The sequence below is a fragment of the Montipora foliosa genome, chromosome 12 (assembly GCF_036669935.1).
Source record: "Montipora foliosa isolate CH-2021 chromosome 12, ASM3666993v2, whole genome shotgun sequence".
NCBI classification, from domain to species: Eukaryota; Metazoa; Cnidaria; class Anthozoa; order Scleractinia; family Acroporidae; genus Montipora; species Montipora foliosa.
Genome location: NC_090880.1, coordinates 15,409,879 through 15,436,575, shown reverse-complemented (window position 1 = coordinate 15,436,575; position 26,697 = coordinate 15,409,879). Strand labels below are relative to the sequence as shown.

Here is a 26,697-nt window from a genome sequence, read left to right as displayed (position 1 = left end):
TTTCATGTAATAATACAAAGGCGCAAAGAGCAAAGAAAGAACAAGGGCAATTGATTTTTATGAGCTAAGAGTGTATAAACACTCGTTCGCGTTTTAGCATTTTTGGCCTTGCGCACGGTATTGGCTGTCAAACGCTCGTTATCGACAATACCCGACTTTTAGCTGTTATTTCTTTGCTACAAAGTATTTATCTGGAATAATACGGAAAACAAACGCTTGTCTATTATGTCTGCTGTTTATCTTGATACTTGCCTTGCGTTTATTTTTCTTTGTTAGCACACAGCACCAAGACAAAGTTGGTGGAATCGGAAAATTTTTCGTCCGGCGCGTTACATTTTTATCCGAAACATCGCACTTTTAACATCGTTTCTATTGTTTCAGACTTTCTATTGTTCGTTTGGTTCGCGGCATCTATCGTTTCAAAGAATGGAAAGAAAAGGCTTAAAGCGTTTCGAAGGTTTCAAAGGTTTCGAGCTTTTCAAAGTTTGTACTTTGCGTGAGAGAATTAGTCACGTCCTGAGTAAAAATTGTCACGTGCTAGGCAACCAAACTTTGTTCAGTGAAGCAGAACGAGTTGTTTTGGCGCTTTTCACGGCTTTGCAATTTTCAAAACTGGAATTTTAGCGTGTATTTTGGGTTATGTACGAAAGAAATATTTGAGAGGAACGATTAAAACGAAGGAAACCAAGTGTTTTACAAACCATCGAAACGATTCAAACGATACGAAGCAAACCATACAGTATGGGGCCCACTTCTCGGCCACAAAAAACGTAAACTTGTATTTCTTACCTTGGAATAGCCGTAAGGACTTGAAACTTCAAAGACAACTAGCTTCAGCATTCAGTTTACACATGTAAATCTATCGACTGCTCAACGCTGTTTTCTCCCGAGTAATAACGAAAATAGAGGCTTCGTTCGTCGGCCCAGTTATCAGCCAGCGAGCCCAGTTCTCGGCCACTGAAAAGAGTGCGCTCGATTCCTCAGAATAAACAACGTTTTATCACCATTTTTGTTGTCAAGTCACTAATAAGGCTTGTGTTTGATATTTCGACCACAAAGTATCCTTACGAGCTTTGTTTCATGTTAGAAATGGAAGTTTTTTGCACACCTAGTTTTTCTCGTAAATACACTGGCAAGCGGGGCTAAAAAAGAGTTGGGTATTTCAAAACGGGGTCCGGTAAGTCAGAACTCATAGTTTTAATTTATAGCTACTGTCGGAACATGCCACCCCATTACAGATTTACTTTTACAAATGATTTGACAAGAAAACTCCATACAAAACTATGAGCACTTTTTAGTGTTGTTGACGGCCAGCAGGGTGGCCGAGAATAGGCAAATACACAGAAGTACTAACGAAATATTGAGGGGTGAATTTAGGTAAAAGAATAAAATAGGCCAGGAAAAGTTTATATTTAGCAGAAAGCTTTATCATTCTACGTTCATTATGCCAAGAATTGGCTTATTTGGGCCTCCTACACGCATAAAATACAAACTTGAATTAGACCATGTAATTCGAGTACCCGTAAACAAACACGTTTTCGTGGAAATCAAATTCACCTACCTTCGTGTCACCTCGATTTGCTCACAGTATATAGTAGCTGTAAACTCAAAACTCGGCAGGACAAAAGACAAGGAATAAAGCTACCTTTGGAAGCAATTGCTTTTTATTCAGATTTATTTTTGGCGCTAAAAATGTACGTTGAACAAAAAGTGGCAGAGAACTGGGCCCCTTACTGTACATCAAACCATTTGAACGCTAGGCGAAACGAAAAATTCAATTTTGGCATGATGGTTAAAGATTTAGTGCAAAAACTAGTAGCGTAACGCTAGTTCTACCACTATTACTCTAAAAGTACTTACTGTCTGTGGATCAATGTTTCCCAGGGTATTGTCCAACTAATGTGCACCTAAATTTTTAATGTTCTTGGGCAATTTCTTGAGAGAAAGAAAATATTTACGCAAACATCTCAATCGCGTTCACTGCTGTTTTCCTCGCTGATTTCAAGTGCGGGTTTTTTATTTTGTTGTTAATTGAAAACAGAAGGATATTTTGAAGTTTTCTTTTTACCAGCTAAATGCACATGAAATTTACTTTCCATTTCTGTTTTTAGATTTTTACAGTAACGTTGTAATCTTAAAATCCAGCGCTTTATTTAGCGTTACGTATTTTGGAACGGCCTTGACCACCAATACCATGTGCAAGGCCTTTTGCTCCTTTCTCTTCTTAGTTCCACACAACAGAGTTTTTATATAATTTAGCCAAAGCTTTAGGAATTGAAAAAGAACATCTTCTATACGTGATTGTGCGTATTTTCTATTAAAAATTAATTAAATTCAAGCCTAATATTTTTTCCCGGAAATCCAGGCAGGAGGGGGGGTCTTTTGTCTTGGAAATCCAGAGAGGAGGGGGGGTCTTAGGCTTCAGGAAATCCAGGTGAGAGGGGGGGTTAAAAAACGACCCCATCCGTCGGGGGGGGGGGGGGGGGGGTGGATTTTTTCCGGAATAACCCAATGGTAGGTTTCGGTTTGGTTTGACTGGAATTTTGTAAACCACTTTTGAAGGTGGTCCACTTTGGACCAGTTGGACTGTTGGCTTAATGGAAAGCACCCCCAGTTTGTATCTTGTGAAATTTCTTGGCAAAGCCTATACGTACAAGTACAAACTTAGGGGCTGGACAATCTGCGAGGCAGCAAGCCACACAAGTCTCGCATTTAAGTCTAAGCACCCATTCCAAAAAGCGCTGATAAACAGTTTAATTTTAAACACAAAGACGCTCTATAAAAGGGGTCGCTTCACGCTCTGCTTTTGTTTACATTCATTCAAGCACGACTGATTAATTAATTAGACGGAAGCCCGAAAAGATATTTCTAGAGAGAGAAAAAGGGACTGGGGGTTAAAAAAAGAATGACTGGATAACATTCTTTTTATGACATATTACGGACACATTGCTATAAGGGGCTTTTTTATTGCACAAATTATTACAGAGCTTGGTTGCTTCCACGGTTGATTGATAAAACATTTGCACATGTTTAAGGCACCACACCTTTTATAGTTAGTCTAAGCACCCAATTTCAAACTGTCAGCTTTCAATAACTGACTCGCATGTTGACACGCACGGCTTGCATGACTTGCATGGCTCGCACATTGTCCTCACTTGGTGGTATCAATGGGGAAATAAAAAAAGTTAATGTTATCAATATGAATGACTTATAACAGCTAGAAAATGAAAAACACCATATTTGAACTGCAAGAAAGAAGCATGTAGTCTAGATTTTCGATCATCACTGTTTATAATTATGAATGTTACTTGAGCAGCAATGAAAGCAAAGCCTAAATGTCAGGCTAGTGTGTCTTTAATTTATATAACAATGCTGCAACTTAAGTGGTCAACACTTACAAACAGCACCCCATTAAGCCACGATAAAGATAAAATAACTATTTATTAATATGTTATTATTGATTGAACCATTTGAAAAAAAAAGACAGAATCACAATGATGTACAATCAAACGACTGATTACAACTGATTACAACTACAATGTAATGTCATTAGTGTTGGACATCTCAATGAAATAAAATATATTAAAATGTTCTGACAATTAACAAAAATTAATGACACTTTCAGTTCACACCTTTTTCAAACTAGCTCTGTCACTACTTTTCATCTCCTAAATAATAAATCTGTTTGTGCGTGTAAAAGTAAAAACTGGTTTGGTACATAAGTCTCTTCTCTTACACCCTTGCAGCGATTATTCATTTTTCTTCATGTTAAGGAATTTAAGTCAACATGAAGTCAACATGAACAAAAATCAATTATTCTGTAAAATAAACACAGGAATATTCTCTCAAGGTGAAAAGGGATGGCATAGTGGTGACAGCACTCACCTCCACCAATGTACAATGTAGCCCCCCAATCCCCCCCCCCCCCCCAAAAAAAAAACCAACACCTCCAAATTATTCTAATTTGATTGGATGCAGGACCTACCTGTAAACCACCTTTGGGTGAGTGGAGCTTTCTGGGTAAATATCTCTAATTATTTAGCTCTTGAGTAAAAAAGTACAGAAAAATAATTAGCATCTTATTTATACTGTTAAAGTGCCTATCACCTCAACACACTTTTCCACTTTATTTATTCTCCGAAATCGCCCCAAATACATTGTGTTGTTTATAGAACCTTTTGATTGAAATTTCACTTTTTTATTGGCTTTCAAAAACGGGAAAAGTGATCATATTTTGATCCATAACCGAGCAATGAAGGAAAATGGGTTCGACGTCACAAATTGCATTGAGGTAGTTCTTTGAAAACAGCGATGCAAATTAATTTGTGACGTCAACCCGGTATCGAACCCATTCTCTTTCATTGCTCGGTTATTAATCATGGTATGACCACTTTTCCCGTTTTTCAAAGCCAATGAAAGAGTGAAATTTCAATCTAAATGTTCTAAAAGCAACACCATGTATTTGGGATGATTTCGGAGAATAAATATATTGGAAAAGTGTGTTGAGGTGATAGGCACTTTAACAGGTAGAATAACGTGTCAAGTTCAGGAAACAATTTCTTTGGAAGTGGCATTTCCAACAAACTGGTGCCTAGATCTTTACCTTGATGTACACTGTAATCACCAATCTCTATAAAATTATAAAATCCAGTTCTATGCAACTATCTTGTTACAGTGGGGCTTCAAAATTAAAGTTGGCTTACTGTTACTTATGTAATAACAGAGTGTACTTACATGTCCACATACATGCCTATCAGCCCATTTTTACAGTGTAAGTTTGCTTTAAAGATTCTGAAGTCCCATAAGTTAATTCAGTGGAAAAATGAACACTTTCCCACCTCCAAAAATATGCCACTTGAATAAAATAAACGTTTTGGAGAATATATTAAAAAATTATTTTTCAATAATAATGCATAAACTATTTTCCAAAGATATTAACTTTCAAACATATCTTGAAGATTCTGTTAACAAGTCAGATAAGCCAAGTGCCAACCATAGCATTGTGGATGATTTCATACTGCTCAAGCATGATATGATTTAACAGAAAACAAAATAATGTAAGATACTGTAGAGTAATTAGGGGTACATTAAATTTCTGTGCATACCAATTTTAAAGTATGTGACCTTCTGCTAACCTGCAGAACACCTGGCTACATTACATTTACCTGTAGTTTTGAATTTTCATGAAGTGATTGGTAAAATGCTACAAGTGCTATGTCTTTACTTTGTATCTTGTTATCAATGTCTTTTAAAACTCATTTTTGTTTCTGCTTCAGAAATTAAGTGCAAATGGGTGGGCAAAAAACAAAGGCAATGGTCGTAAACCATGATGAACATGTAAGTCACATGCAGAGAATTAGCAAATGCCCTCCTACCGTCTTTGTTCCAAACAGAAGGGAAAAAAGAGAGGGACTTTGGCCAAAAGTTAGTTGGCATAATATCCCCTAAAAGCATTAATTTTATTCAAAGCTGGCTAACTCTTTCCCTTCCCATCCCAATACCCGGACTGTTACCTCTGAGAATTAGTAATACCAGATGCATGTTGTTAATGACTAATAAGGCAATGCAGCCAATTACTGAAGATACTTTTCAACAACACTCTTGCAGTCTTTGTAATACTTAAGTACACGGTCAAATTCCTTAGGGTCCAAGTCAACAAGAGCAATGTTGTAATGAAAAGTGTCCCCACTGGCTGTTGCAACAAATGGGATGGTTTCTTCTTTGTTTAATGCTCTCTGGAAAGCAATCATAACAGAACTATCCTTTGCAGTACTTGCAACTGCAAATTTGCATATCTTGAGAACTGCCTCATGCAAGACATTTTCATCCTGCAGATCTGGGTTAAGAACTGGAAATGAGAAGTTAACTTCACTTGCATCAACAATGTTCTGCCAGCCCTCAGAGCTACCATAACCAACACATGAAGCCACTGACTTCCACAATGGTGAGGTGTATGGTCCATTCACGCAAAGCCTTTCTCTGACCCCTGGATTGGATTTAAAATGGCTGATTACATTCTGGTAGAGCTGATAAATCCCATCTACATCAATGTCATCCAGTTTCTGTATGGATAAAAGCTGCCTGAAAACTCCACCATTACCAAATTGCAGATGGCTTAGATTTGCTGGTGCACTGACTTTACAGTGATCATATTTGCTTCCTTTGCAGCTCTGAGAGACAAGTGGCAAGTCTGCTTGGTTCACAGACAATTCCTGTCGCTTTGAGTCACTGATAAGGATTTCCAGTAAAACGCCCAGGAACTTTTGAGCATGTGGACCTGTTTGGCCACACTGATGACCCTCTGAGGTCACACTATCTCCAGAGTGGTTACTCTCTGAGGTCACACCATCTCCAAATTTGTCATATCTCGCTATCACACTCCTTTCCCAATCATAACAATCTGTAGTCATACCATTGCAGCTAGTACGATGCTCCACAGTCACTTGCCCTTTATGCATTTGACAAGGATCAGTCATGTCAAGTCCACAATTATTGCAATCTGCAATCACATAATTGCCTGTACAAAAGTCACTGATTTCTTTTAACACTAACTCCAAATATTTTTCAGCGCAACAAGCATTTCTTGTTTCAATCGCCTCCCAGACAAGCTCCTCTGTGAAAATTGCTGTACCATTACAGAAAATGCGTAGATTATTTTGAGGGTCAGCAACCAAGCATTCAAGGGCATACACAACTCTCCCAAGATCACCTGAAAACAAGTCAACAGGGCAGTACTTGCTTTCTCTCCTATACTTCCCTTCTCTCACTTTTGATTTTTGAAGCATGCAATAATGACAGACTGAACATTTTATTGATTTCTTTGGGTCGATATAAGGAGATGTAGGAAGGAAGCCACACTTTGGCTTGATCTCCACAGCCAAAGTTGGATTTTCATGTTTCTTTTTATCGCTCAGACTTTCTTCGGCAGTTGTTGGTAGAGGAACAAAACAAAAATCCGGCATAATGACCCCAAAAGAACAGCTTTCAGCAATTTCTTTGTCTAGTCTGTGAAGTGGGCGATGACTTCGGCACATCTCATTCATGGCTGAGGCAAAACCTTTTGGGAGGGAAACTGCCTCCCCAACTCGCATGTAATGGCTCCCCATAAGTGGCGACAGTACGTGTTTCGCAAATTCAAGGTTATTCAAGGTAAGTCGGAAGTAATTTTCTTCTTTTAACTCTGTCGACTTCTTGTCCGATTTGGTCTTTCTCAAACGCAAAACCCTTCTTATTTTCCTATGGAAAACAGCCACAGTCCAAAGTCCTTCACACCGATAGAACCATTCATTCGGACTGCCATAAAGATGCATGTACTCAGTAATGTTGCTTTTCAACGAACCAGGGCCATTGCCTGCCATTTTGAAATGGGAATTTTACTGTACGTAAGACGTTCGCCTACCCGTACATGAACAGATTTAAGGGCTTGCTACATTTCGTTGGATTTACATAACGCAAACCCGTCAACACGTGGTACGATTTCAATATGGCGGACAAGCAAGCAGAAAATGTGAAAAGAAAACGGAAAGGCATTCCAAGAGTTATGGACGATATCTCGCTAGAAGATGTCCTCGCGCTAGGAGGGGATGAGGTAAGAACCTTCGGTTCTATTTTTTAAAAAAAATGTGTGCGCCTCAGGAACGTCATAATTATGAATACAGAATTGCAAGAAGCCTAGTCTTGTCTTAAATATGCGACTTTCCCGAAGAATAGCAAATGGTTGTAATCAGGTCAGAACTTGGTTAGGGTTGAATCAAAACTTGGATGAAGTAAGATCGTTCGGGTGAGAGTGGTCCTGACAAGGGCTGTTGCTGATGACATTGGCTGATTGCGACAACCTGAGGATTGTAGTGATTTTGAGGTTTTTGATTCTGAAACACTTCACATCTTCAACATGTAATAATCGTCTGACTTTCACCTCACATTGCAATATGCACGGGCACGCTTCACAGTATCCCACAATTACAGAATCAATCAATCAATCAATCAATCAATCAATCAAATCCATGCAATTAATGTTGGTGATCAGCAACAACAGTCCTTCTCAGGGCTACATACTCTCACCTATACCGTCTAGCAGGATCATAGCTCCTTGAACCTACAGGGCAGCAGCTGTAGGTTCGGAAACAGTAGGAATATTCAAACAGTTTTCTTTTTTGTCTGTACGAAATGAGAGGAGTGACAACGATGAATCAGTACACACACTAAGATTGTGAAACATGCAGCGTATGAGGTGGGTTGAGGGTGTCTCAAATTTTAGGGATACTAAAAGGGGGTCCCTGAATTGTTTTTTAATGTTTTTAAAATGCAGCAATTAGGGGTCCTCCAAATTTTTTAGATAGTAGATAATTTCTCATTAGTCCCCCCCTCCTGCCCCCCCTCTGACAAGTTTTTGTGAATGCTCCCTCTAAGATGGCCACCATCATAATTATTATTCATGTACATGTATTTCTTTATTCAGTAAATGTATTGTGATTATTGTTGTGTAATATTTAATCTCAAATCCAACCTTTGTCGGTTAGTATTCAATGTATGGTGGGGTCATACAGCTGTACATGGTGTTTGGGTGCTTCATTTCGCTGTTTCGGTGTTTCGTTGTTTAGTAATGTCCTAAATTTTGTATAAATTGTGTTTTTAGAAGGACTTTGAGATGGTTAAAGACATAGATGTCTCTGGTGACTTTGTTACTGGTGAAGGAGACTCAGAAAAGATAGAAACTAATGAGGTGAAGAGTTCATGTTCATGATACCAATCCTTACCGTAATTAATATTAACCCTTATTATCCAATATTTATTAGTTTTTGTACAGAAAACCCATGAAACGAGTACTAATATTCCATGATATTGTACAATTAGTCATTGTACACTTGGTTATTGTACAGTAGAGAACTGGTTTGACTAGTTTACGTGTAGATGCTGACATTGCAGGCACTTGTCACGCACAAATCTGCCACACATTCTCGGTTGTTTACAGTTCACTCATGAAAAATTTAGGGCGAAAAAGTTGGATACAGTAATAAATAGCTTATTGGAATGATGTGTTGGTGTGTAGTCGCTGAGTATTTCTACATGTACATGTACATGTACTGGTTGTTTATTCTTTGGCTCACCCCAACAGGCTCGTCAAACTACAACACATTACTCGTGAAAATACTCAGCGATACTACACACCAAACAATCTAATAAGATATATTTAATTACAGTGTAATCACCACATGTAATAATAATAATAATAATCTTAAATTATTGCAGGAGCAAAACAAAAGAAATAACAAGTGGACTTGTGCTAGTGCCAGTCCTCTCTCAAGCTCTTACTGCTGACACCAAACTGATAATTACATGTATGCAGCTGTGTAAACATAATAATGTTAAGGACGGTGCCTTCTATTTTGTTATTGCGTATACGTTCTGTGCATCTCGAGATACTTGGATTTCCTATGGGTGATGCTTATTAATACAGGGATATTTTTGCACGGTTCAAAACTATGTGGAAAAAGCAGAACTTAGCAAGTGCTCTTGGTATCCAAAAAGAAAATTGGGGGTAACCATGCATTTTTCAGATATAATTAAGCTTCAATTTGGAAAAGAACTCCATACAGTGCTTTGTATTTTTAAGCTTTTTACAAATATTGTTGATTAATATGTTACCCCCAATTTTCTTTTTGGATTTCAATAACACTTGTTAATATCTTTTTTCCCGCATATTCAGTAAACCGCGCGAAAATACCTCTGAATTAGTAGGCACCGTCCTTAAATATAGCCAATTTTAATACTGCAATTTCCTTTAAAAAGGAATGTCAGCCTCACTTGATTTTAAAATTAATTTCTTTGTGCCTTTTTATTGTATCCAACATTTACTTTATGTGTTGTAGGTTGAAATACATTTACCAGTTATTTAATTTTCACCGATTTTATTTTTGTGATAGTGCACTACGCACTATGTCAACGCGTTGTAAGAGTGTAAGAGTTTAAGAGCGTAAGAGTTTCTGTGGTGCCAATAGGCCCGCAGTGCGTGCATAAATCACAAAAATAAACAGGTCTGTTGGAAGCATACTTGAGTTGCAACAAAATGAGCCCCCAATTCTGCAAGAACTTGTGATGCTGATGAATAATAAGGCAGCTGCTATTTCCAAAACAATGGAATTACTTGGTGATAAATAACCTTGTCTAGGAGAGTAAATTTTTGACTTTGCAGAAACAATGGTCAACCTCAAGAGTTAGCCCATTGTGATCTTTGTGTTGAACATTTGTTGTCAAACTGTATAACACTTGAAAGGAAAAAAATGATGGAATACACTTCCCTTGAAAGGAAAAAAAACAAACTGACGAAAACAAACCTAAAAGCAGAGCTCCCATCATGTGTTATTAGTACCAGTAATTTTATTCTTACAATAAGTTAAGATGGATTGGGCCTGTGATCCAAGCGAAAACCTGGTCAGCAGTCAACTTGAAAAAAAATATCTGACCTTGATGAGCTTTAAACTTGAGCTTGCATTAATGGTCACTTGATACTGGTCAGTGGATTCCTTGCTTTGACAGGTGTCAATTAACTACAACATGGATGTTCAATATCAAAGATGTTCCCGCCAAAAAGTGCGGGTTACGCCACAAAAGTTTACATTCGCATGCATGGAGGGGTGGATGTACAGTACACGCGATTGCCAGTTGTACAGTGACCAAACCCAAATTTTCTCGCAAAGATAGGTTACCATATTTTCTTACCCATGGTAAGTACTGTACAAGTGGCCAATATTTCTCACTGCAACAGCTGGCTATCAACGACAGTGCCCTCTTAATTCCTACATTTGTGTTATTTCAATTTTCACCCTAAGTACATTTTAAGTTACCTCAGAAACCCATAAGGGTTGAAACATGTAACGCGCATTCACAGCTTCCAAATATTCAGTGCGAACTGATTGGTTGAATGTTTCAGTGCTAAGTACCATATTTGGAAACGCCTCACTCTTGTTGTTCCAAATATGGTACTTAGCAAATTGAATATTCCGAAGCTTGTTTTCCAGCACACAAGGGGCCATTACACATTTCAACCCTTATGGGTTTCTGGTTACCTTGGGTAAATTATCATTACATGCACTGAGATTCTTTTAATTTTAATACTATTGGGCTCTTAACTTTTTTCCATCTTGTTGTGTAAAAACAGATAATGTCATATATCAAAGAACTTGGCTTGGACAAAGTTGCCTTTGAAGAGACGGGAGTAAAGTATGTACTGAATGTACAAAAAGTTATAAACTTTTAATGTGAGATCACACAAGAATTTACAATTTAATGGTGCAGGTTCCTTTTCCCCCTTATGTAATTTGTACAGATGAATTCTTCATTTTCACTTTGTATTATGGGGATGATAGGGAAAGTGCTGGTGAAAATGATGGCTCAAGTTCCCTGTCAGATGATAAAGAAGTTACAAAGAACAATCAAGTGGGGAAAGAGACTAAAGGCAAAAGAGAGAAAAAAGCTAAGTCTAAAGATGTTACAAACACAGCATCACATAGAACCCAGGAAAAGAAACACAGTTTACAAGGCAGGAAAAGAGGTGCTCCCCACAAGTTGCTGATTACACCTGGTGGACTGTGGTATGATCTGGTCAGTATGATGTACATGTAGAGGGCATTACAATGTACATGTATACATGTCATCAAAAAATTTTTTTCATAAGCCTTAGGCACCAAAGCAGTGGATAGGAACAAAAAAAGGGCAGGCACTTGATAAAGATAATAATATTTTCAAGTACTAACTGTACACTGTACTTACACTTACTTGCAGCATTAATTTTGTCTAGTCTTAATTTAGGCTATGCCATTTGTATCAATATACAGTATTTTCATTGACTGTAATTGATCAATTGGAATCATTCTTCTCTATCTAACCGATTTCTTATACAGTGTACAGTACATGTGATTTTATTCTCATCTTGTCCCAACTATCGGCTGTTACATTCTTTGTTTTTGCTATTTCTTTGCATTTTTTCCAGCTCATTGCTGTCCTCATTCTTTCCTCATGATCTGGGAAAGAACATACAGTACTCCAATTAGTTCCTTTAACCAACTGGTCAGTACCAAAGTACACTTAATATTAAGCAACTGGTGCAGACTGGCACATGCAACATTGCATACGGCTGTACAACATGTATGTGGTCATGTGTAGTTTCATGTTTTATGTGATGTAGATTGCAGAAGAAAACACTACCAACAGTTCTCTTGATCAAGAAGAAATTGTCCAACTTCACAATGAGGCAGCAAACCTTTTGCAGAACGAAGTTGGCATTTATGATGAAAGTAAGTGAGGAGGGAACATTTCAATGATGATTTACATTGTAAACGTAGAAGGAATGTTCTTAACTCGGTTACACTTCTAGATCCCTTTTCTTGGAAAAAACACACTTGAATTAATATTTTTGGTTTCAGTGAAAGCTAAAGATAAGTCATCAGATTCTCAGTGGTTAAGGTCAGTTGTGCATTCGGGAACATTGAAAGACAAAGTGGCTGCTCTTACTGTCCAAGTACAAGTGAGTCCTAAGAATAATTTATTATAGTACTGTCATCAGATGATGTATTCTGAATTTGCATCCTTTAATGTACCATTTAAACTGTATAACAGACCTCTCAAGTCTCACAGTTTTATCTTGAGAGGCAATCTCACGGTCTCACAATGAGGCACAAAAATCTCACTCTCAGTAAACAGATTCACAGGCCGATGGAATACACTTTCCTTGAATATTAATTTTTCATTATTTTCTGCCTTGTAAAATAATTGATGTTTTGGTGCCAATTCTTTAGATATCCACAGTTTTAAGTCATATTTGATCGACTGGGTGACAAGAAACAGACATCACAACCATATTTACTGTAGAAGACAGATGCCAAATAAGGTTGTTGTTACCAGTTTGTCACATCTATTTCCTTTCATCCTCTTTGTCAAAAGACAAACAGTAACATTTTTTTACATTGATAAACAGGAACGATAACTTTATTTTGATGAACTGATTTTAATTATTTTTGACGCCATTGATAAATCTCCAGGTTTTTTTACCTTGATCTCAAGGTTTTTGGTCTTTTGGGGTTGAGAGGACTGTTTATAGTGACTAATGACGGTATACATAATAGACAGTAGTAATTTTAATTTGTTATTACTCATTGCCAATACAGTTTAGATGAGCGTGTGAACTGGCACCATCAAAAGAAGGTGGGGCCAGCAAATTAGCAAGCAAATGCAAAGGTACAATGTACATGTATGGTGGCTAAAGCTCACACACAGCCACATGGCACGCCAAGCCTCCTGCGGCCACCCTCCAGAGTTTTATTATTTTTATTCTTTTTTTATGAATTGCATTTCTGTCTGGAATCAGTTATATTAATCTGATCATATCATGCTGAGATAAATCAAAAAGAATTAATTTATGCATTTCAGTTATTATTTTCTATTTTCTTATTCCAAAAACCTGTTTTCAGTCACCTTTTCAACCTAAATGAACCTCTTGATGTGGAGAAAATAAAACAGATGCACAATCACACAAAATACATGTACATGCACATGTACCTGCCAAAAACCTTGAAAAATTATTTCTGCGCTGTAAGGGAAATTGGGACTTACTAATGCCAAGTTACTGTTTTATACATGTATTTATATTCTAGTAACTGTATGAAGAACAATAGTTTGTTGAGCTACACCCATGCTACTGAAGTTGGCATTCTTCAGTGGTTCTTTTTTTATTTGTCTATATCACAAAGGAATCTACAGTACATCGGCTAAAAACTTTGGACATATTAATTGGGATGGCTAAGAAAAAGGGACGAAGGGAGAGCATCATGGCTGTGGGTAAGTTTTGTTTTTGTGGATTGGTCAATAATTGAATTGGAATTAGCTGTAGATAAAATATAAGCTGACCTTATACATGTACAGCTGTACACTGTGTGTTCCTGTAAAAGGTCCTGTAACAAAAGAAATGCAAAGTAATGTTCAGTAAGAGATCAAAATGAAGGAAGGTTTCCCTCACTTGTTGGAGTAAGACCAATGACTTGGTTACAGTGACTGTCTTAAGTTCTTTAAAAGGTCTGCTCTGCTCAACCCCCTAGTGCAAACCAAAAAGACAGTCATACTTAATTTGAAATGCCTGGCAACTTTTATAACACACCATTTGCATACGCTAAACAGTAAATCCGACTTAAACTTTCTAATGAACATAATTTTATGTAACAATTGTACCCACATGTATTATATCACACGTACCCTCAATCAGAGTGTGTAAGATTTTCATGTATGACTATTGAGCAGAATATACACAAGAGTCCTTCTGTATCCTGAATGCCTGGGGGAGGGGGGGGGGGGTACTTTAGGATTTTCTGGGTGGGGATGTGCCGCTGGGACCCTGGAACCCTTAGCCTATACCAGAGCTAGTTTCAGCTAGATTTCGCTACCCTATACTAGAGTAAACTCCCCAAATCACTCCTGTCCTAGAGTAGCTGTTTTCCAGAAACTGAGGTCACTAGCACAGTCTAAAGCAAAGCCATAACATTCGATTTTTGACAGTTAATAATATCCAGTAGCGTTTTATGATAGTCATCTATCAACGCCGTTGAGGCTGAGTCGTGAAAATTTAAACTTGCCGATTTCATTTTTTTCATATTTTTGAGTAGAAATTCCTGGTTTCCTTATTCTAGATAAAATCTTCAACCAACTGGTCAGTTTCGTGAAAAATGATACACTATTCTGGACCCTCATACATGTACATGTAGGTTCCATGACCATTTATAATTTTGTGTACAGCCATAATCATCCAACTAGGGAATGAGCAATTTGGCTTGAGGATGTTGTTTTTCCTGTCGAAACCTGGGAGGTTCAGGTCTCCAAAAATCCAGTTGTGCAAGTTACAATTACTCACTTGGAGTACAGACTGTTCAAAATTTGCTAGGCTGATCTCATTGCCTTTATTAGGGTTGAAATAGGCACAAACGTACAAGTTCTTACAGCCAACAAGACAAATTTTAACCCAAAGGATTTCACCGTCAGTTTTCAACTCACATTCCCTAGAACACACAAAATCACTGGAGACTGCAATGAACACACCATCCCCTGTGGTGTTTTCTCTGTCACGTCTGAAGATGTTGAACTGTTTTGACACCATCTGGGAGAAAATTCACCACTTGCTATATCACGAGTGAGCTAGCTTTCTCTGTCCATGACTTGTGCTGTTGTTAACACAAGGGGATGAGGTAGCCAATGGAGTAGGGCTTTTTGTAGAAGTTTGTCCAACTGAGCCATTTCAAGATGTTTGTCAGGTCCAGATTGTGGTAAGAGAAAAATGTCGAATAATTTGGACTGTCCCATGAGCAGCATATCCAGGACACATCACTATCGTTAAGAGCGGAGAAAGTTGTGGAGCCGATTGACTGACATGCAGGGTGAAACAATTTTCCTCAGTCATCACAGCATAAACCTTGGTCTTTCCATGTACAAAGGCCACCACAGTTAAGCCTTGAGCAAGGTCCTGGATTAGCCGAGATGACACCACACATAAGCAGAAGCCTGTAGAGAAGTTTGTAGCCTGAGAGTTGAGACGCCATGCTGGAATATACTCGGCTAACACGCGTGACAAAACAGCGAACGATAGCTTCGCCATTGAATAAAAAATAATAATACACTTTATCCTCGGATTTCAGAGTAGGTAGTAGCTAATATCTCTAAGCATTGAACATATACAATTGTTAAGAATCCCAACTGGAGGGAGGCAAACCAGTTGGCTATTTTACAAGCGCACCAGGAAAGTGAACCAGGGACTACCTGAAACAAATTCAATGAGTTGTCAGAACGTAGTCTTGAACCCAGGATCACCTGATCTCAAGGCACGGGCCCTAACCACTCGGCCACACTGCCTCCAACGTTACGGCATTATAATATGCTTCCAAGGTCCATTTAGTGTTACCAGGCTGAAGAGGAACGAATAACAACGACTTGAGGTGAATACGAATTGCAAATTGCAACAAAATTATGGAAGCAACAAAATTTGTGACTGCCATGATCCGTCATCAGTCAGCGGGGATCTCAGAATGAACAAAAGCAATGGACTATTTCTCAATCCCATAATGCAATACGTTTTTTGGCGGGTTGGGGGGGATCTTTACGTAGAAACAATGCAAGTTATTTGCTCTTGAGACCATATCACAGCGAATAACATTAATCATCTTCATCTTTGTTGTTCATGTTTCTAGACATGTTAAAAGAACTTTGGATGACTTCACTGTTGCCAGCCAATAGAAAGTTGCGTACATTTAGTCAGGTTTGTTTTTATGATGATTTGCTTCCTTGTACATCATGAAATGGTATTTTAGATATATTTGCCACCCTCTCTACCCCTGTGTGCATATGTCCTCTAAAGGACAGAAAAATGTTTTTGTAACAGATGTAAACATACATGTATCCATGCTCGAAATAGCTTAAATTCAGGTTTTTACCAGTTGCAGTGCTCGCTTAGACTGCGTCAATTTAAGTTCTGCCAATATGTTATTTAAGTGTAGTTTCATCACTCAGGAATCCGTGTACAAGATTATCTCCAAGTTGACCACTCTTGCTTAATGACGTCGGTCAGAGTTGTGTGATTAAAAGCCAGGGACTATGGTTTGGTTTATAGGGAGAGAAATAATTATAAAAGTTACATGAATACCCATTTGCACATTAAGTTACAAAGACCCTTAATGTTGGTCTGGCCTGCATTCAAACCTGTGACCTCCCATACAAAACTCCGGGAAAAAGAGCTGACTAAAATCTATAAGAGGCACTAGAGCGGTTTTCAATTGAGTGTCGAAAGTAATTAATTTTGTTTTCTACTTCACTCTGTGATTGGTTCAAAGGTCTCTGGCCACTTTTTCAACCAATCAGAAGTGAAAGCAAAACCAATCGTGGCTCACGCGTGCACGTTTTCCCGCGCTTTGTGTCGGCTACGTGTAATTACTTCGGGTTTTGATTGGTTTACTGGATTGTCTCCGTCCTTTTTGATTGGCCAAAGTAATTACTTTGGTTTTGGTTTTACTACACTCATTTGAAAACCGCTCTATCAGGAGCCAATGGCTTAACAGAAGGCGATTAAGAACCTCAACTGGCAGGAAGAAACCAGTTGACTATTATTTTACTAATTGTGGTTGAGTTGAATTAGGAATCACCAAAGACAAACCCAGAGCAAACCTGGCACCACCACATGCAAATTCTACTAGGTCAACTACCTAACCACTAAATCATGCTACCTCCCTGAGAAATCTGGAAAATATAATTTCATAATTTACTTTCCATTTGAAATCTAGACAAGTAAAGCAGGTCGAATGGCGTATACCAGTTCTCTTTGTACCTTGGCTGCTTTTCCCTTGCAATGGATTGAGCTGCAAAGTTCTTGTAGAAACCTTGATGAAAATGGAATTAATGGCATTATTTTATTTCCTGGCTGTAAAAATTAGTGTTTTATACACTTGCCCGATCCACAAGATAAAAATTTTGTTGGGCAGAAGAACTCAAATGTGGAGTGAATCGACACTGAAGGCTGATGTGGGGTGGATTGACCCACATTGTTGTATGAGGTTTCAACTCTACTTACTTCTTCATTGAAACTAAAAAGTGCTCGAGCAACTCTGCTTAGGACACTGAAACTGACGATGCGGAAAGTCAGGCTCAAAGAAACGAATTGGAACTCCAATCAGAAGAATTAATGATCATTCTGTTTGATTTTAGCAGCGTCTAAAATTTAATGCTGTGCTTATCAAGCATGGCACTGACTCTGTCCTGATGATGTAAAATGAGATAATGAGATTTTGTGTCAACAGTGATCGTTATGGATATCTACCTGTTGTGCTTTGAAATTTTAGCATCCCTTGATGACTTTGAGTGAAGTTATCCACAACGGTGGTGGCTGGGATGAACGAGATAGGCGACTTATCCTGTGGCACTTCGAGGAATTGTTAAAACAAAGATACAAGGAGTTTATCGGCGTTGTAGAGGTATGGCACATCAGGGAAAGATTTCAGAAAAGCTACAACTTTACACCTTAGAAATCAGCATTCGGGAATAATGAAAATGTTGAAGATATGTAAATTATGCGGTTTGTTTGAGCTCTAACGTGGGAAAAATTCAGTTAATTAGCACTGGAGTCAAACTGACAAGCTCCCGAACTTTAGTTCATTTTCCTGCAGTTAGCTAGAGGAGCCATCTGGCGAGGTAAGGCAATTGATGTGATAGCATAGACAGCGTCTGTCAAATAATGGTTTTCTCGGCTATCTTAAAGGAACAGGTTAATTTTGAAAGACATTACATGTATGTGACTGCATACCAGACTAATCAGCTTAACAGACGAGTGTACTGTAGCTCATTGATAGAGCGTCCACACGTTTTTTCCGACTATCCGCTAGCCGTCCTCGAAAAAAACACATCCTGTCACAAATCCAAAAAGTAGGCTTGAAGTGAAGCGGATTGGTAGCAATATTAAGGCTTCGCAAGGACATGCGATGCCCACAGGGGTGTAATCGTGTAGAGGCAGTCCAGAAATTAGATTCTAAATTTTACCTTTTCTGTTCACAGAATCTTCTTCATGACACTTTGATTCACATCAGAAGTAAGATTTTAGGTGAGTTAATGCCTTCGTTGGTAGAAATTGGCGCACAATACACACGGTAGGGATTTTAAGCCATGGCATCGGCAATTGTACAAGCAATAATAATGTTACTTTATGATGAAAATGATTATGTTGCAATTGTGTGGTATATATACATTTTAGAACAGTTCTTGGCTGTGAAAACCAGATGAAAACACCAGCTTACAACAGCGAATACTGCTTTCTCTATTATTTACATGTACTTCAAAGCCATTCGTACCATTCTGTACAGTCATACGTAGGTGGAATGGTGGCGAAATAGTTTCATTTCAGTCGACCCTTTCCTTGAAGTTACCATGTCTTGAGTCTGCGTTTTTTAATCTGTTTGCACTGTGACCATTTTTATTAATCTGAGGTAGTGTCTGGATGGTCTTGACTCTGATGCGTGTTCTGCAGGTTTTTATTGTAGCTTCTCTTTGCAAAGAGCTCAACATTTTTGGAATATTTTGTTTCTGTAGGAACAATTTTTGATTTACTAAGCGAGAAACCAGAGCAGGAGCAAGTAAGTAAACTAGTCTAATTGAACACCCTTTTAGAATTAATCTTAGCAAAAGGCTCAGGCTAGCGTTTGCTAAGAAAATGCCACACAACTCATTTGTTGGTTATCAATTTTAGTGTTAATTTCCCATACCCTTTGATTGACATGGCGGTTTCTCTCGGAGTGTCATCCCGGCTTCAAAAAATCTGTTTTCGTTGCAACAGATTTTTTGAATGGGACTGATTTTGATTTCCATGATCGGTCGTTCATCGGCTGTCAAAATACACACAAGATTTGCGCCGTCGGGCCGATAAATCGTATCGTGTAAACCGGCCTTTAGCCGAATCGGTCTATTCACTGTATGGTATCGAGACTTGGTAGGCTAATTTGCACTTGGAAAAAATAATTATAAATTGACCGCCATTTAAAGAGAGCCTCCACTCTTACTACAGAATAAGTTTAAACGGAAAGAAATTATGTCTGTAAACAAATTTGTTCAAAATTTCCTCTTAAAAAAGGGTTTATATGAAGTAAATTTTAAAATAGCTGATTTTCCCTTTCAAATTTCGCTGGCGTCGCCATCTTGAATAATTGTGACGTGTTGTGGTTGACTTACTGTTTTCACACAAAGAGCTTTTGTCTAATAACAATAGTGCAACCGTAACACGTCACAATTATTCAAGATGGCGGCGCCCGCAAAATTTGAAAACAATTATAGACGATTCTAAAACGTATTTGTTTCGTATACAAACGCTATCTTTGAAAATATCTTAGATTGACTTGACTATAACAGTTATTTCCTGTGACTTAAAGTTATTTTTTGTTGAAGTGGAGGTTCCCTTTAAGAATAAGGTCTATAGATGGTTTGCAACCAATCTCTAGAGACACAGATAACAATGCTGCAATGTGCAGTTGCTGGTGGACGAACAAGAGGAGCTAATGAGAGATCTTTTGTTTCGTCCAACAACATGGCGGCGATGACGTAATGTGAAAACCACGTATTGAAGAGAATATAATACATTAAAAACAGAGTTCGGAGGGTAATAGTGTAAGTTATGGCCCCTTCCTTTTCAGCTCAATATATAGCCTGAAAGCAAAGCATAAAAAAACATGAATTGGACTGAAAAAAAAAAAACAAGGAGCTGTAACTTACGATAACAAACGACAACAGCAAACTTGTAGATTAATGGGCTGTACTGTCGAATACAGACTGCCTAATTGGCCCGTCCCAATGCATACTACCCGAGAGATAAAGAGTTATTTAAAGTAAAATGTACGTACACTGTAGTTCTGTTGCAACGCACGGTGTTTATTGAAAGATAGAGTACGGTATGCCATTGAATGGCAACAACATTTCATGGAAATCAGATAGCGTAGATGTAGTGGCATACACCTAGTACGGCTCTTTGTTGTACACCAACATAAAAGGTTTCTATTTTAATCACGTGAAGGTTCTGCTGAGTTTACTTGTCAACAAGATTGGGGATCCTGAGAAGAAAGTTGCATCTAAAGCAGTTGATCTGTTGAGACGCTTAGGTGAGATATACATGTGCTCCAGTAAACAGACAATTTCGCAGTGTAATGTTGATAAACGTTACTTATTTATCATCAAAATAAAAAATCCTCCCAGCTTCGCACTCAGCAAACCTGCATAAATAGTTGTTATTGAAGTAACGTGAGGTCTGCAGTGGGAAAATATTGGTCGAGTTCCTTTTTTTGCAAGTTTTCAGGCTCGGTCCATAAACTTGCAAAAAAGGAACTCGACCAATATTTTCCCAATGCGGACGGAACAAGCTAGTTCAATTAGCTTTTTATTATATTGCCTCTTTTGCGTAGGGTTTTCTATCCCTTGAGTTTTGCTTCTTCGCCTGCTTCTGTTAATGGTTCTGGAAAGTAAATTTCGTACTGGAACTGACATGACCAAACAAAAAAAATTTCTCGCAGTTTTCTTTCTATTTCTGAGAAACTGGGAACAGTTGGCAACCTATATACGCTGCTTCATGACTGGTCCATCGTAGCGGTTTGTATTGCAAAATTGGGACCGCTCAGAGAACCAATCAGAATTCTCTGCCTTTGATAATTTCAGTTACCTGATATTTTCTTAGTACAAATGGGATTTGGAAAACAAAGTTTGTATTTAAAACCAGCGAAATTTTCACCCAGGAAAAAAATTGGGTTGTTTGGGTTGTTGTCTGGTTAACTAGGATTTATTTTAGAGTATGTCTTCAGGTTTAGATTCGTGCGGGTAATTTATTTCGTTTTATTGAAAATTGCTTGATAAAAAGTCGGCGGGTGCCACCATTTCAGGTGAAGTTCTTTGTGAACTTGCGAGGCTTTTTTCATTGACACATAAATCACAGCAAATCATGAATCACAAATCCCTTTAATTTTGACATTTCGCACCAACCAATTTCTCAAATTGTTTGTTTTCTTCATTTTGTAGTCATCAAACATCCTAACATGAAGCTAGTAATAACGAAAGAAATGGAAAAGCTTTTGTACAGACCAAACGTAGCCATGAAGGCTCAGTAAGTATAAAGTTTAGAGGGTTGGACCAGTCTGTCGCTGTATGTGTTTGTAAGTTCAAAAACTAGCCGACCATTCAATTTGTCTATTGTTTATTTAGTCATGTTGTTTTTCTGTCAGGCAGGCAGCAAATCGTGTATTCACTTAATAAATCTGGCATTGAACCAAAGTTATATTTCCTAGTTTTTCTGTCATTCAAATCGTTGGTCGCTTGCATGGAAATGCATAAAGAACTAAGAGATAGCGTTCTCACCTTAAAATGCAAATCGTGGAGGCAACTTTTCATATCAAAATTAAACTTTCAATAATGGGAATTTGCACCTGCATTTTATTTTAATTAAAAAAGAATTTTTTGTTGTTGCAGATATTATGCGATTTGTTTTCTTAATCAGTTGATCCTGGGTAAACGTGATCAAGATCTTGCCACCAGGCTAATTTCCATCTATTTTTCCTTCTTCAGGGTATGTCAAGTTCTTTATACTAAGGTTATATGTAGTATTATTGTATGGCTTGTGTTTGTAGCCGATGTAACGCGCGCTTTGATTGGCTAATTGTGACTGAATTGTAGGGCATTATTCTCCCGTAATGCCCACGGGCCGATTACGGGCTTGCAAAAACAAAGCAAAAAGTAATTAAAAAGCCATATAATAAACTACTTACTAACCGAGCTAGCTCGAGCCGTACTGGGAAATATTGGCCCTCGGTCGTTTTGTACGGACCTCGCTGCGCTCGGTCCGTACTACCACGACCTCGGGCCAATATTCTCCAGTACGGCCCTCTCGCTTGGTTAGTAAGAAGTTATTAATTTGGTCGGTTGGATTCCCACGTATGTGTTAATATCGACATGCTGAATATGAGCTTTTGATTAAGACATTATTTTTCATAATTTATTTCATTGCCCAGAATTTAGACTTTTAATTGCAGTTTTAGTTTATCGCGTCATTAGGACTTCAAGTAATGGCATTTAACCTTTCTTAAGTAACAGTCTTACTGAGGCCCACACAAATCCTATCAGTTTTGAAACAAGTATTCAATGCACTCTTTAGCGCCAAGTTTTGTTGACTTTCGTTGGATGTTTTTTGGCAGAAGTTTCTAGCTTTATTTGTGATGTGGTTTTTTTTTTAAGCATACAGGCTGTAGCTTTTCAATTGGCTAATATGAGTGTTATGATCACTGCCAAAGCAGTGTTAACCCTCTCTTGTGCATTCTACATGGTTCCAATGGCACTTGATTACGTCGCTCTTTAACCCGTGAGAAAAAAATGATGTGTTATTGGCAGTGTATTTCAATCAGCGATCAAAGCTGATGGGAGCTTTGCACTGTTCTTTATCGGCCGCAGCTGATGCCAGGGTAATGCTAATGTAAGTGTGAATGTGTATGGGCCATCAGGTTACCAATGAAGTCGATACATGTTCATTTCCTGTTCTCTCGATTTTCAAACAGGGATGGAAGTTGTGGAGGGTTGTGCACTTTCAGACATCGGCCCACACTGTATTGATTGTGTATATGGTTACTTAATTACACCGCCAGTATAAGCCAAGTAGGGTGGGAAAGTGTTGGGACTTATGCCGGCACTATCCAGCTTTGACCAACATCGGTGGATATTGTTAGGAGTGATTCTATAGGCCTTCTCTGTACTGTCAGTGTTACCAAAGCTTGGTTGTAGGTTATTTGTGGTTGTGTGGCATTTCCATCATTGGCCAATATTGTCGAATATTGGTTGGGGTGTTTGTGCTACCCTTACGGTTTTTGCGTTTGTATTGACAGGCATTCTTAAAGAAAGGGGATCTGGAAGCAAAATTGCTAAGTGCTCTTCTCACAGGTGTTAACAGAGCCTTTCCTTATGCTAAAGGTATTTAAAAGATGTTTGCTGTCAGTACAGTGAGTGAGAAACTTCAGAGACCTTGTTTCTTTTCTTTTGTAGAAGATGACGAACAATATAATGAACAAATCAATACTCTGTTTCGGACCGTGCACATTGGTTTTTTCAGCACAAGTGTGCAGGTTTGTACGGCAACTTTTGCTGAGTTTTCACCTCTTTTGAATACAATAAACCTCAAATAGCTGTCATGGGTTGAAGGAGAATTTCTGCATCCGTAGCAGCCAAATTACTGTCTTTTCAGAAAATCAACACAAACAAACAAACAATATGTTCAGGATTGACGCTAATTAGATGCACACGGTTTTCAATAAGCGTCACGAAGTGTCCCCTTTCTTTACTCCCCAACTTCAACATCACTCATGTCGCGGAATATATACATTATATGCGCGGATATTTTGCGAGTTGCGTAGCAATGAGCAAAATTTCCACGAGTATTACACGTTCAACCATCGAATAAGAGATTTATTATTCCACTACAAAAAGGTGTTTTTTTTTTAAATTTTATCTGGTAAGAGCGTTTCTAAAAAATGCATCATCAGTCCTTTAGGGCGCTTGCGAACGATGTAAACAGCACAGAAAGCCAGCCAAATGTCCTTTATTTGATCGTATAAACGAAATGACAAGTGACAAGCGATGACAAGCTAAATTCTCGGGCTTTGTATCGCGTTGAAAGCAATTTCATTCATTGAAAAACTGCCGTTCCGTCCGTATTTGCTCTGTTCTAAACCGGTCAAACCGGGACACCACAGTGTCATACCGTCTCATATTTTGCGGGTTCTCTTGACCAAATATGGTAAAATGGCGTAATAGTGGAATAATAAAGACAATTAACGTTACGAATTGTGCCCCAAATGCTGCTCTTTAAGTAAAGATAAACAGTTGCATTTACCTTAAGCTAAAAGTAACGCTAACCTTTCCCCTTACGTCATTGTTGGAAATAGGTAGCAAAGGCGTAGACTTAAAGTGGTACTACGACCAAAAAAACAATTCTTTTTTTTCTTTGAATTTCAAAACTATGTTAACTAAACACTAAGTGACCCAAGTTTTAAGTTCTGATTTTAAAAAGACACCTGTTTATTTTAACTGGAATTTTCTTATTTACTGGTCCGCCATTACTAACTTTAAAAATTTGGGAGAGCTGGGTCGAGGATTAAAAAGACACCTGTTTATTTTAACTGGAATTTTCTTATTTACTGGTCCGCCATTACTAACTTCAAAATTTTGGGAGAGCTGGTTCGAGGATAAAATGACGTCAAATGCTCAATAGTTTAAGAATGCAATGCGTGTGTGCGCGGCTGAATTGATATGCAGCACGGCAGTTTCGGGCTTTCAGATTTTTAAACTCGTGTTTTGCATATAAAATAAGTTGCGCTTACACGCTGAAATTTTTAGCTAGTGAGGAAATTACGTCACTTTCCTAGATCCAACTCTCTGGGGTCCAATCGGTCAGTTTTGAACGTGAGTAATGGCGGACCGTCAAATCCAAAACTTACACTCAAATAAACAGCCTTTAGATAAAAATCAAAGCTCAAAATTTTGCCAATCAGGTGTTAAGCGAACACGCTACCAAAATCTGAAGGAAAAAGAGATACGATTTTTTGATCATAGTACCACTGTAAAGTGGTGGATCGTGTTGGATGTCAAAATTTGGCGTGCATCAAATTAGTGTCATTTCTGGCCATAAGTGGCAAACAACAGAGAGACCTGGTGCCGTAGCAACAGCTAACAGCAGACTGCTGTTTGTCGAAAAAAGCATCAAAATTATTTTATTGTCTCTTTTGTTTTGTGAAATCGCACAATATCTGTAATATTCAGGGGAAAATGAGCTAAAAATCAATCCCGTCAACCCGAGCCAACTTCTCCATGCGTTCTCTTTTTACCGCTGTCTCAAAGAGTGAAGGCCAAATACATTATCATGAAATAAGCAGCAAAATACACTGTTATAGTTGCCATAACGTACAAATAAATGCTTCCTGCAAGCTTAAATTTCAGTTACTAGTGCTAAGGCAAGCAAAAGGAAGTGGGAAATACTCCTACTGAAGCATGCTGCAAGCAACTGCAGATCATCTTGTCTTGGGTTCATTCAATGAAGGTTTTACGATGTAGTTGTTTAGGTGTAACATCACAATTCAATTGATTTTCCCCTCTGCCCTCAAATGATAACCTTTTTTGTATTTTGCAAGGCTCTCATGTTGTTGTTTCAAGTCATGGAGTCCAGGTACTTAAAGCGTTATCTTTACTTGTAAATTGGAGTGCAGTTTCAGGTGTATTAACGGACTATATGCGAAAGACATTAAAGATCATTACATTACTTAAGCAGTAACGATAAGCAGCTTACTGCTTAAGTGTTCTTCTTTACGGCGAAGATGTTCAACCGTAACAAGTTTCAAGCGTCTTGGTTTGGATTAATTCGGTTTTCATCCGTCAGAGTTATTAAGTGAAAAAATGATCTGAGTGGCAAATACTCGTCCTCGACAATAGCTACCCTTAGATTCGGCCACAGGTACAAGATTGCAATTCCAAGCACGCTTACTTACTAGGTACAAGTGCGCACGCCAAACCTTACGCTCCTCCCTGCTCAGTAAAGAGATTCCATCTCCTCCGCATCCTTCCCCCCCCCCCCCCTCCCCTCGTTGCGGTCGCGATTAGGCCATATATTCAACTTGATAGCGAGGCAGTGAGGACAAAAACAATAGAAGCACGTTGGAATGAATGTGAAAAATATTTACATGTCATCCATTTCCCATTGTCTTTGTCCTCACTGCTTCACTATCAAGCTGAATTTTAATATATCAAAAAAGGCCTATTTATTCTCTTATCTCTCTGGCTGAAACAAACAATTGTCTTCTTTGTTCTTCAGGCAGTCCGTGTCAGATCGTTTTTATCAGGCTCTTTATGCCAAACTTCTGGATCCGACTTTAAAAGCGTCTTCCAAGCAGGTCAGATTAGTCAATACACACGTCTTCAGCTTGTCTTGTCTATCACCTCAGCTTCAAGAGACTTAAATATTTGTTTTTGGTTGCTTCTAGGCTTTATTCCTAAATGTTTTGTATAAGTCTTTAAAAGCTGATCCATCTCTACATCGTGTCAAGGTAAGCACAATATTATATAATTTTTGATATGCCATTCATTTTTAAGAACAGTGCTCACAATGTTTGTGTTTGC

The 26,697-nt window shown here is 38.3% G+C and overlaps 2 protein-coding genes across 3 annotated transcripts in view; one reads left to right on the top strand and one right to left on the bottom strand.

Annotated features, from left to right (window-relative positions):
* Positions 1-2,948: 2,948 nt before the first annotated feature.
* LOC137978574 (inositol-pentakisphosphate 2-kinase-like) lies at positions 2,949-7,415 on the bottom strand. Its single transcript, XM_068825561.1, has 2 exons — positions 3,986-7,415; positions 2,949-3,154 (listed from the first exon to the last, which is right to left on the bottom strand). The coding sequence occupies exon 1, from the start codon at positions 7,356-7,358 to the stop codon at positions 5,574-5,576; it is 1,785 nt and encodes a 594-aa protein (XP_068681662.1). The 5' UTR covers positions 7,359-7,415; the 3' UTR covers positions 2,949-3,154; positions 3,986-5,573.
* A 40-nt stretch (positions 7,416-7,455) lies between these two features.
* LOC137978573 (CCAAT/enhancer-binding protein zeta-like) overlaps positions 7,456-26,697 on the top strand; it is a 36,692-nt gene continuing 17,450 nt past the window's right edge. For both annotated transcript variants that reach the window (XM_068825560.1, XM_068825559.1), the window contains exons 1-19: positions 7,456-7,588; positions 8,636-8,722; positions 11,159-11,220; positions 11,367-11,601; positions 12,185-12,293; positions 12,423-12,523; positions 13,746-13,833; positions 16,224-16,291; positions 17,865-17,996; positions 18,574-18,619; positions 19,105-19,148; positions 20,576-20,660; positions 21,568-21,652; positions 22,015-22,111; positions 23,418-23,502; positions 23,575-23,654; positions 25,716-25,750; positions 26,393-26,471; positions 26,562-26,624. In XM_068825560.1, coding sequence (XP_068681661.1) covers positions 7,484-7,588; positions 8,636-8,722; positions 11,159-11,220; positions 11,367-11,601; positions 12,185-12,293; positions 12,423-12,523; positions 13,746-13,833; positions 16,224-16,291; positions 17,865-17,996; positions 18,574-18,619; positions 19,105-19,148; positions 20,576-20,660; positions 21,568-21,652; positions 22,015-22,111; positions 23,418-23,502; positions 23,575-23,654; positions 25,716-25,750; positions 26,393-26,471; positions 26,562-26,624 — 1,686 coding nt within the window. In that variant the 5' untranslated portion in view covers positions 7,456-7,483. The remainder of the gene's footprint in view (positions 7,589-8,635; positions 8,723-11,158; positions 11,221-11,366; positions 11,602-12,184; positions 12,294-12,422; positions 12,524-13,745; positions 13,834-16,223; positions 16,292-17,864; positions 17,997-18,573; positions 18,620-19,104; positions 19,149-20,575; positions 20,661-21,567; positions 21,653-22,014; positions 22,112-23,417; positions 23,503-23,574; positions 23,655-25,715; positions 25,751-26,392; positions 26,472-26,561; positions 26,625-26,697) is intronic.